Source organism: Talpa europaea, assembly GCF_964194135.1.
Source record: "Talpa europaea genome assembly, chromosome: 8".
NCBI lineage: Eukaryota > Metazoa > Chordata > Mammalia > Eulipotyphla > Talpidae > Talpa > Talpa europaea.
The window spans coordinates 46236370-46248657 of record NC_140075.1 but is presented as its reverse complement, the minus strand read 5'-3'; the positions used below and the strand labels follow the sequence as shown (position 1 = coordinate 46248657).

Sequence of the window (12288 nt, the reverse complement as noted above, 5' to 3'; positions counted from 1 at the left end):
CCTCTCAGCCAGCTGGGTAATACCCAGGAATGGCAGTTGCCTGTGAAGTTCCTGGATTTGAAGGGGTAGAGGAATGGCAATCAAGAAGGCCTGCTCTTACAGTCAGAGAAGTCTGATAAGTGTCCTCCCAAAACAGTGTTCCGTTCTGTCAGTAATGCCTTAAATAATCTGGTTAACATGGGTATGCAGTGAAAGTTCTCCCATCTACCCCTTTCCAGTCAACTTTCCAGAGTGAACCAAAGTTTCTAGTCTCTTATATTCCTTTCAGGAGTTGTGAGTTCCAGAGCTACTTGACACATATGCATTCTTTTTCTTCATTTTTATGCATCATTTGGAGCATATTATGATGTTTTATCCTTGCTTTTTTGTTTAACGGTATATCTTGGAGTTTATCCTGTGTCCTTTCGCTAAGGAGCTTCATACTTTGTATAACTGCATAAATTTTCATGGAGTTGTCTATAATTATTGAACCAAATTTGGATTTTGTTTTGCTACCTGTTTCCAGTTTCTTTGTCTTATCTACATTTCAGATTTAAACAGGAAAATCAAGTCCAGTTCTGCTTTACACTTTAATGCAGTAGTAGAAATCTACCTTCATTGTGAAAATGTACAGAAACTTGATGTTACAATAGATTTTTTTTTGTTCTCCCTAGCCCTGATAAACTAGACCAGTTACATAGCATATTTAAATTACTCAATGCCTCCTCCCTTCCCCCAGCCTCCAAGCTTCCTTACTGCCCACTTGCACACACCCTTATGGAAATTCACAGCTTGGAGGAAGTCAGTGTGAGCAGTCCTGTCATTCAGTACTAAGGCAGCCACTGAAGGAAATACAAGGCCATAAAAACTTGCGCATGGAAAACACGGCATGGAATATTTTCAAAGCAAGTCTTGATTTCCGCTCTAGACCTCTTAGCTGTTTCCCTAAGCTGGCAAATGATTCTTGGCCCAATCCCATTCTTTATTTTTCGGGTGGCTGTGGTCCTTCTCTTGTGTGCTCTTGAGGTAGATGACACATGGAAGAATAGAGTACTTCTTTGCCATCTCTTGTATTTCATCTCAAGCTCACTTCTCTTAACCCATATTACTGTCGTTCTTGAGCTATGGTCCTAAAGACAATGGCATAAATATTTTTACCAAATATTTTAATCCTGTCCCTATTATAGCATGTTAGGGAGAAGACCATATTTACAAAACTGATAAATTGAGGCTAATTACTTGTATCAAACTATTCGCTGTGAAGTTACCATGACTACTGATGGGCGCTGGTGAACTGACTGTAGATCACCCACTGTATCAAGTGAGGGATGCGTTTCCCTACCTGTCTGCCTGGGGATGGTGCTCATAACCAACCTTATGGCTTCCCCCTAGTGATGGCCTCTTCTGTGTCAGAAACTTGGTTAATGTGTCAAGACTCACAACAACCCTGTGTGTGTCTAACCCTGTGATTTATGCTCTGTATAAAGGCAAGTTTTAGTTTATTGCAAGACACATCCAGATTCCTAAATATATGTGTTAACATTAAAACTAAACTAAAGGAAATGGTCACTGGGAAATCTGTGATTTACCATTGGTTGTATTGACATGCTCTTTGTGAAAGGAAGCCATTCTGTGGCTTAGAGCATTTCTGTGAAACAGTCATACAGATAAAGAATACCTTGTTCTGACACTCTACTTTTTCAAAATATGTTCACTGACTTAATGTCACTGGAAGGTATATACCGAGAAATGTCATTGCATTCTAACACCATCTGTGAAACTGAAACAGATTACTCCTTATTGGGAGTCTTGTGATTTTTAAGCATTATCCAGAGGACTTTAACATTATCCTTTTATCAGAAAATTTTAATAAAGCTTTATGCGGAGAAAGAAGACTGATATTCAAGTTCAGGAGTTTGATTGGTATTCATAAAAATCTTTTATTCATAATTGGAAAAATACAAGCTTTCGTTCATGCCCAATGATGGCCTTGTTTATTCACCTTAGACTGTTCTTACTAGATAATCCATTTGTGTTGCCAGCCCTCCTGGTGAGTTTTATGACCTGAAATGAGTTGCTGAGCCTGGGGCCCTCTGCTTTTTTCTCCGTAGACCATAAATGATGCCACTACTTGTTCTTACAGTGGGGCAGGCAGGCCTGATCCTCTCCATTTCACTCCCTGCATCACCCCTGGAGAAATTCTGGAGAAATTTTATGATGCCCCTTCCAAAGCCATCCAGACCCCTGTACCTTCAGCCCCAATACACCAGCTCTTCCATCAGGGTTTTCATTGTCACCTTAACTTTCAGCTGTAGCCAGTGCTGGCCTACTCACTGTTCTCAGCAGCGGCCTGACTCCTCATCTTTGCCCATTCTGTTCCTCACCATTAGCCCTTCTTTCTCCTCTGCATCTGTACAAATCCTATTTATCCTTTAGGCCCCACTGAAATCCCACCTCTTTCCCCAGCAAGTAGTGATATCTTCCTGTTCTAAATTCCCTCCAATTCTATTGTCCAGGTCATATAGTTGACCTCTGTGTTTGCTAAGCTCTATTTGCTTCATCTAGATACTGTCTCCAGGGTTCCTTGTGTCCTGTCCTCTCATTTTAGAAACAGTACACATAATAGGCACTCAATACATATGTGAGTTTGGTTGTAATTATTAACTCAGGGATATCGAGTGCTTAAAGTTCTTTGGGAATGGTGCTGTGAAAACACTGTACCAGAAAGGAAGAAAACACTATTTGGAGCCAAAGAAATGTTTCTTGATTTAGTTCCTTCCGGGCTGTCTTGCTGCAAGCCTGGAGAGATGTCCATTTTAGGCATTTAGCTGTGATCTCAGTAGGAGGGATTGGTTTGCCATCCTTCTTGGATCACTGATTTGTGTTATTTGAAGTCTCAGTCATCATCGGAATTGACTCATATAATAGAACAATTGGGAAAAACAAAGTGGATGGGTGTGTGGGGGATTGCTAATAAGCAATCTTCACTGGAATGAGAAATCTTGGGGCCTAATCATGGAGTCTTATATGTACACCTGCACACACAGGTGCCTTCACGTGTTTGTGAGATGAATTGTTAAGTTTATGACAGATAAACATGTTTTGTTTTGTTTTCTATAGTTTTGGCTTTTCCTGCCTATCTCTTGGGGATTAACCAGGACCGGTTGAAAGAAAAGCTTACCAGCCGGCAGATGGATAGCAAGTGGGGAGGCAAGTCAGAGTCCATCCACGTGACCCTCAATGTGGAGCAAGCCTGTTATACCAGGGACGCCCTCGCCAAGGCCCTGCATGCCCGGGTCTTTGATTTCTTGGTAGATGTAAGTAAATACAGGTTGACATTTGTAATGCTTTATAGTTTAACTATAAAGAGTAAAATTACTGAAGGTTTTGTTTTCACATTTGGCTCATTCTTTATAACCATAATCTTACTCCCTCACTTTTTATGGTTTCACTCTTGGATCATTGAATCAATCCTGCTTTTACTTCTAGAATTTTCCACTAAAAATTCTTTAAGTGGAAATTCTTTCCATTAACTAAAGCTAATATGGTAACAGCTTCTTTGTGGAAAAAATATTTAGTCAAGCCAGACTACTGACCAGCAAGAGGAAACCCGTGAGCATGAACCTTTCTTGACTTTCGAGCTGAAAGGTTTAGGAGTGTCATTTTTGTGATCTATTATGTGTTATATATTAACCCAAAACTTAGTGATTTAAAGCAATAAGCACTTAATTCTCTCCCAGTTTCTGTGGGCCAGCTTTTGAGAAGTGACTTAGCTGGTGATTCTAACAATATTGCGGCTGAGGTGCTACAGTCATCCCCAGGCTTGGCCAAGGGGATGACTTTCCCAAGACCTCGCACTTACATGACTGTTGCCATGATACTTCATTCTTCGCTATTTATGCTGCTTTTAGCTGATTGAATGTCCAAACAACATGGTATTTGCTTTCCCTAGAGTGAGTGATCTAAGAGCAAGGAAAAAGCTACCAAGCTTTTAATGTCCTAATCTTGGACTAGGTATTGTCACTCTGACATATTCCTTTCATGAGAAGCAAGTCATTAAGTATAGCTCACACTGAAAGGTAAGAGAATTAGTTTCCACCTTTTGAAGAGAGGAGTTCAAAGGGTTTGTGGATATATTTTGAACTATCTTACTTTTTTTGGATGGCATAGCCATATATATATACGTATACATATATACACTTTTATTTGTATGCATATTTATATAAAAGTGTATATATGTGTATATACACTTTTATATAAATATGCATACAAATGCATATTTATGTATATATACCACATATAGATTCTGAAAATGAGTCTTCCAGTGGGTAGAATTGCCTGTGACAGTCTACTTAACATAGCCTCTGAGCAGTAGAATAATAATAGCAAACACATATATAGCTTTTACTATGTGCCAGATACTGTTCAAAGCATTCTAGAAAAAAATAACTCAATTCTTACAACAGCCCTGTGACTTAGATATAATTATCTCTGCAGATAAGTTAATTAAGGCACAGAGAAGGTTTCTGATCCAAGGTCACACAACCTTGGATTAAGAGATAGATTAAGAGATTAATTAAGAGATAGATTAAGAGATAGATTAACCCAGGTAATTTGAGATAGATTAACCCAGGTAATTTGCCATAACTCCTAGCTATTGTCCTTCATTTTTTCTATATTCAAGTTAGAAATAACCCTAGGGGGCCCCTAGTCAATGGGTAACAGGATGGCCATTAGATCCAAAAAGTTTGAATCTAGGCAACAACTAGGAGTCTTCAGGATTGGTTAGGTCTGGCTAGGGTAGGAAGGGCAGGGTGGGGTAATTCTATTTACTTTTTGTGACTTTTTTGAAGATGAGATTGCTTGGGAAGTTCAGGGTCACACTGAACAATAGTGAGGCTTTCAGCTTGTCCACCCCTTGTTTTACTGATAAGGGAATTCTGACCTCCTTATTGGTGGGTTTGCCCACCGCCAATTAGAAAGGGGGTTGTGCAGAGCTGGGACTAGATCTCACATATTTCTCTTTGTTCAGTGTACCTTCCAGCTCCTTCCACATTATTTCTTTTCTGTTTTCCCTCTGGTTTTTTTTTTGTTTTTTTTTGTTGTTGTTGTTAACATTGTAAAAGGGATGGATGCCTTGTGAAGGTGATAAGTGTCAACAGAGCTGACATTTATCAGGCACTTAACTAAGTGCTATGTACCATTATTCATATGTTATTTTCTTTGCTTTGAAAATACCTCTGGTATTTCAAAATTCTTTCAGGTACTACCACCTCTAGGAATTTTTCTCTTTAATTCCTCACCCCGCTGCAGCCCCCCATAATCCACTCTAACACACACCTACCCTACAGACATTAATTCTATTCCATTGAATTGCACATCTCAGAGCGATCAGAACACAGATCCAGGCATCATATTACTTAAATTTAATCCCAAGCTCTGCCTCTTACCAGTTTGGTCTTAAGGATTATGTTATCACTCTTATGTGAGGATTATAATGTGAATTAAATGAAATAGCACATTTCTTAGCAAAGTCTTGACAGATGTTAAATATATTAAGCTGCTTTTATTATTATCACTTTAATTGTAATTCCTGGCACCAATATCCATAGTTGGCTAACCTACTCTATAAGCTCCTGAGAACAGAGACTGTCCTCTCTTTGACGTCAGTGGCATATTGCGTTAGGTGATCATTGCATTGGGCAAAGGGAATATTTACAGATCTTGTAATGTTGGTTCTTTATATTGCCAAAAACCAGGTTTTACTTCTCTCATAGTTTTCAAAACTCCCTGAAAAAAAAAAAAAAAAAAAAAAACAACTAATTCTGACTTATATTAATGGCTTTCATCACTAAGCAAAAAAAACAATTTTTTTTACCATAGCTCCACATGGTTTCCCAAAGTTAGATTACACTGAGACTGTATTTTTTTTTAAAGATTTATTTATTTATGCATACAAGAACTGGGGTACAGGCCAGAGTTTTGGGGGATGAGAGGACTCACTAGAGACAGAGCAGGGAACAGAATAGGCAGATCGACCAAAATACACTGCTGAGGGGAGCAGCAGGTGAGTCAGGAGAGGTCTGCTGCACCATGTGGGTCACCTCCCTGGCCGGGGATCAAACTTATGCTGCAGTGGCTGCGGTGAGCTTCATAGGTTGCATCTCAACTACTTGCCCCACCAGGGAGGCCCCAACACAGAGACTGTGTTTAAATGGCAATTCATCTGTCTCCTTGGCCTGTCTCTAATAGGCAGTAGTATTTGCCGTGTTCAATCTTGTTTCACTTTCCTCCTTATACGTTCATTTACAGTATGAAAGAAAAGGAATTAATTACCTTACTCTTTATTTTCTCCTAGTCCATCAACAAAGCAATGGAGAAGGATCATGAAGAATACAACATCGGTGTCCTGGATATCTATGGCTTTGAAATATTCCAGGTAAGAATAATTGGAGACTGGGCAGAGTAATACATTTCATCTGACTTGAAAGAAGTAATTCTAAGTACTGAAAAGTAGGCAAGATGGCTCATTTTTGTCCTTGTGAGTTCTTCATGTACCTTTACCAAATTAGATTCTCCTAAATGTAAACTAGGCTGCTTTTTACTGATGCCTCCAACATGTCTCTTAAGGCTTTTCACATTGAAACATTTCACTAAATCACTCAAGAAATAACTTTAACACAATTTTGCAGAAAGAATTACATGCAAATAACTTTTTCTTTCAGAAAAACGGCTTTGAACAGTTTTGCATCAATTTTGTTAATGAAAAATTACAGCAGATTTTTATTGAACTGACATTAAAAGCAGAACAGGTAAGGAGTCCCTCTTCCTTCATTGTGTTCTACTTATAATTTGTTTAAACAGTATAGATTTCCCTCTTTTAGTAATAGATTCATGTTTTAGTTTCATTAAAAAATGTATTTTAAAAAGTCAACCAGAAAGACCATATGCCCTTGTGACATTTTAGTCTATAAGATTATGTATATCATCTGCATTTTCTTTTTTCCTTTAAGCAAATAGTGCTATGAAGTTAGACTTATGACTGGCTGCTTTTCCTACTCTGACTCACTGACCAAGTGGGAAGGAATATGGAAATCCAACCACAATTTTCTATGGCACATACTTTGTTCCAAAGGAACAACTGGGCTTCTCAGATTCACTCTACTCTTAATCGTCCCCAAAACATACGTATTTAATAAAACTGGTGTTTTAATTCTGACTTGAGGTTATATGCCTGCCTTATAGTTTCTTCTGAAAGACCAGTATAGATTCCTCTTATTCTGGATACCATATTGTTTTTGATTACTAGAAGAAATAAAAAAAAACTTTGTTGTAATGAAGTTGCCACAAAACAGGTCACTTAAAACAGTAGAAAGATTCATTGTCACAATTCAGAAGGCCAATGACCAAAATGAAAGTGTCACTAGGCCACACTCCTTCCAAAAGGTCTAGAGGAAAAGCCTTTCATGCCTCTTCTAGCTTCTGGTAGCTATTGGCCTTCCTTGTCTTGTGGTAGCAAAACTCCAACCTCTTCCTTGTTCTTCACTGGCCGTTTTCTGTCTGTGTCTCTCTGTCACCACATCTCCCTCGCCTTTCTCTTGTAAATACGCCTGTTAGGTTAAGGATTGCCCTAAATCCAAGATGATTTCACTTTCAAAATTCTTAATTAATTTTATCTACAAAAATCCTATATCCCAAACCTCACATTATAAGGTTGTAGGTGGATATGAAATTTTAGGGAAACTGGGCCTCCCAGGTGGCACAGGGGTTAAAGTCTCAGCACTATCAAGCTGTTGCCAGCTACTGTGACATGAGTTGGATCCCCCTCCAGGGAGCAACCCACATGGTGCAGCAGATCTCTCCGTGTTTCACCCGCTGCTCCCTTCAGTAGTGTATTTCAGTAGATTCGCCTGTTCTGTTCCCCATTCTGTCTGAATCCTCACATTCCCTGCACCTCTGGCCTATACCCCAGTTTTTGTATGCATAAATAAATAAAATAAATCTGTTAAAAAAAGAAATTTTAGGGAAACTTATGCAACCTATTATGCATATCAAAGGCTGTTTGGGGGGACATTTAGTCTTGAGAGTGTTCATGACTTTGCTTAGGAATCTCATAAACCTCCACCCTGGGATTCTAGTTATTTATCACTTCCTGGTAGTTAGAGTGAAGCAATCAAGGAGGCAGGTATAGTAGAGACTGAAATGGGAGAAGTGGCAGAGGCTAGATCTCATAGGAACTTTGCAGGGCTTGGCAAAGGCCTAATGTAAATGTGATGGGGAACCATTGGAGAATTTTGAGCACAGAGTAACATAATTTATGGTGATTTTGATTTTGTTGTTTTTTGGTTTTTTTTTTAAAGACTATTCTGGATCTATTGACTTATAGGATCGAGTGAGACAGCAGAAATTTAAAAATCCAGTTAAAGATTATTGTAGGAGACTGAGCAAAAAATGGTGGGGACATTGATACTAGCAGGAGAGGTGGTGACATTGTGAGAAGTGGTAAGATTCTGCATAGATTTTATAAATTGATCCAACAAAATGTGCTCAAAATAGGAGGCAATAAGCTAAGAAGGAAAGAGGTATCAAAGATCATTCTAACCTTAGCAGTTTGAATAATAGGGCCAAGTGAGACTGTCTACTAAAGGGCAACAATAGGGGAACAGTGGGTTGGACATGGTGTGGGAATGAGAAATCAGATTGCTCCTAACCGTGTTACATTTCGAGGGCTAGAATTCATTCTAGAGGAAACACCAATATATGAAATAAACATGACTGGAAGTCAATGGCAAGTTTACACTGGAGCAGCATTTGGGGGTTATAAACTGGTATGTGCCAGAGTTGTCTGAAATCACCTGGAAAGGACGCTGAAAGGTCAGACCCTGAGACTCCATCATATAAAAATCCAGAAAGACGAGCAAGTCAGCAAAGGAAGCTAACAAAACAAGACTGGTGAGGAAGGAGAAAACCAGAGTATGTAGTGTTCATCAAGTTAAATGGACAACTAACCTGAGTGAAGGACTTCCCTTTATTTATTTTTATTTTTTTGTGGGACCCTCGCCGGTGGCTGGGGAACGAACCGGCACTGCAGAGGCTGCGGGCTGCCTCACAGCCCAGCGCTCAACCACTGCGCCACCAGGGGAGGCCCAAGGAGGGCAACTTCCCTTTAAGGGCGTAGATGCTGATGTGTTCTGCCCTCCTGTGTTAAATTCAGAGATTGCTGTATAACTGGACCTACAGATTAAGCCATGTTAAATCACCATTTTTATATGTCAAAAAAATGAATGTGTAGTAGGAATTTCATGTGGTTCAAACGGAACATAAAAATTACCAATGAAATGTTCCTTTTCTAGCCCTTTTTTTAAAAAAAAAATTACAAGTTCCCAGATCTTGTGGAAGGGCATTCAAGTTTTTCTTTCATGGTGAATTATATGTTTTTGATATCCATTTGTGCAGTGCTCCAGCTAATTTTCAGTGGGTAATAATGTGAACTCCTGCCTCTGTCCTACAGGAAGAATATGTTCAAGAGGGAATAAGATGGACACCCATTGAGTACTTCAATAACAAAATCGTGTGTGACCTCATAGAGAATAAAGTTGTAAGTACTAGTCAGCTTTTGTTTTCCCTGTTACTGTTTTAGAATAGGGAAAATGACAACTCTGATTTGCAGAAAATGTTAGTAGCAATTACATTAATTTGGGGTATATGTGTATGTATGAAAAGAGAGCTGTAGAGCTTTGTTCTTATAAATATCAAGATGTATAGATGAGCAAAATAACAATTGACAAATGGAACTTCTTACTGAATTCTAAAAGAAGGCAATTGTCACTTATGTTGCTGTCATAGCACATGAGGAGCCATAAAATTGAGCCTGTCTTCCATTTCATACACTTTGTAGGACTTTAGCCCTAGGAGTTATTCAAAGGAAAATGAAAGGAATGTGGATGGCACTCTCTACACTACTGTTTTTCTTAACCCAAAAAAGTGAAAACACCCATAGGCAATTCGGTCATTAAATAAACTACAGCATATCAGAGCTAGGGATTATAGCCATTGAAATGGTACATCTGACAAGTGACATGAAGAGTGATTATAAAATGTGACATGTGATGGAGTGTGTACCCTGGATAAAACATGGCACTATAGGTAATGGACTGAAAGCAACATTAAGAAATGCATCAGGGCCAAAAGAAAATGTTTTTTTCTTTGGAGTTTTCTTAAATCAATTTAGCTCAAATAGGAGCTAGCAGATAATGATCTGTGTATGACTTTGAATAGAACGTCAGGGAGTTAAACTATTTTTTTTTTTGGTCCGGAAAATGTACTTTCTTCATTGGTAGAGCTAAGTGGTAACTCCCATTTGGGATTATTAATTGCATTTTTGCTCAAAGGAAAAGGCTGACTTTTGAGATGGTATCTTAACTCTAGGGCACTGTTTCCTTGCTTAGTAAAAGACTTGATAAGCATTATATATTTTAGAACAGTCACTGAATTAGGGCTTTGCCTTCTTGGTCCCATCAGAACCCTCCCGGGATCATGAGCATCCTGGATGACGTGTGTGCCACCATGCACGCGGTTGGGGAGGGTGCAGACCAGACACTGCTCCAGAAACTTCAGATGCAGATCGGGAGTCATGAACACTTCAACAGCTGGAACCAGGGCTTCATTATTCACCATTACGCGGGGAAGGTATGGCCAGAGAGCGGGGGCTCAACAGGAAAGTGGAAGCCATCTTTTTCCATGCCTCCTTGTTTTAAGTCTTTTGATCTTTTATCTGTTTTCTATATGATGCAACTAACAGCAATATCCTTGGAGTTTCATCTGCCTCACTGTGTCTTCATAAAACACTCATTCTTAATGCAACACCGTGAGACCTATGAAATACATAGAGAAGCAAACAAAAAAATAGTAGACACTGCTGCATGTTTTTGAAGCATGAGTCATCCTTAATATAAGTGCGAACCGTGAATATAACACAGACCTGAATCGGCACATATCAGCTGCTGAGGGAGTGTACTTATCTTACCTCCAGATGCAGTCACAAGGCCACATTCCTTACCTGCCCCTGCCCATGCAGACCATTAATATGGACCGAGGACGCACTTGGGTGTTTGTTCTCACAAAATACATGAGTATTGGGTGCCTACTGGATACACAGCTTTGTGTGGGTGTTAGTGATACAAAAGGAAGTAAATTGAGATCATGGTAACTGGGGACTTTTTAGATCTGTGAAAACCCCCTACTCTCACTTTCATCCCAATTAATCCCTTGCTAACCAGGGTCCCTGAGCTTGGGTTTTTTAAAGATTTATTATTTATTTATTTGTTTATTTATTTATACAAGCACTGGGGTACAGTCAGAAGCGCGGGAGGATGAGAGAATTCACCAGAGCCAGGGGGGGGGGAAGAACAGGCAGAGTGATGAAATACACTGCTGAGGGGAGCAGCGGGCATGGCAGGAGAGGTCTGCGCGCCATGTGGGACCCTCGCCGGCAGCTGGGGATCGAACCGGCGCTGCAGAGGCTGCAGGCAGCTTTGCAGCCCAGTGCTCAACCGCTGCGCCACCAGGGGAGGCCCGAGCTTGGGGTTTTGACTGAATTGGTCCAACTCTGACACCATTTGCAGGAAAAATGGCAAAACCTCACTTATTTGGTATATTGCACTGGAGTCATGAGCATAGGAGTTTTATTTTATTCCATCTTAGCTAAAATATAGGGAAAAAATAAAGTTTGTTATGAGACACCCTGAAGGATCTGGGGGAAGAAGGAGTATGTGATCGTGAGAGCTCGAGTCCGGGTCCTAGATCACCTGGTGGTGAAGGCAGCCAGAGAACATTCATCAGCATCCAAATACCAATCCTTTGTATTTGTAATGAGCTAAATAAAACACGACACCCTTCCTGTGACAGTTCATGCCAGCATTCCAAATGCTACTCCCGGAAATACACATGCGCTGGTGAGGAGAGCCTCGCTGTGTGGATTTGTTGTTCAATGAAATGTTCAAAGGATATAATTAAATTTCTTCCCATTCCCGGCCAGGTATCCTATGATATGGATGGCTTTTGTGAAAGGAACCGTGATGTGCTGTTCATGGATCTGATTGAGCTTATGCAGAGCAGTGAGCTGTAAGTGTGTTCCCCGTGTGAAAGTGGGTATTAGTTTAATCAAACTTGCAAACTTGCTGCATTCTGTTCCCATGAACGTTTGGGTCTGGGTTATCATTGAAGAATTTGGCCTACTCAAAATAGTTTTTCCAGTTTCAGTCTCTCCCTCACCCCCCTAATACTTCCCTCCCCAAATTCCATGTGTTT

General features: G+C 39.8%; 1 protein-coding gene across 1 annotated transcript in view; it reads left to right on the top strand.

The window, feature by feature from the left end:
* MYO1E (myosin IE) overlaps positions 1-12288 on the top strand; it is a gene marked incomplete at both ends in the record, with an annotated part of 191810 nt that overhangs the window by 124612 nt on the left and 54910 nt on the right. Inside the window, 6 exons of the mRNA XM_084240164.1 lie at positions 3100-3296; positions 6338-6418; positions 6705-6791; positions 9491-9577; positions 10501-10668; positions 12017-12102. Coding sequence (XP_084096290.1) covers positions 3100-3296; positions 6338-6418; positions 6705-6791; positions 9491-9577; positions 10501-10668; positions 12017-12102 — 706 coding nt within the window. The remainder of the gene's footprint in view (positions 1-3099; positions 3297-6337; positions 6419-6704; positions 6792-9490; positions 9578-10500; positions 10669-12016; positions 12103-12288) is intronic.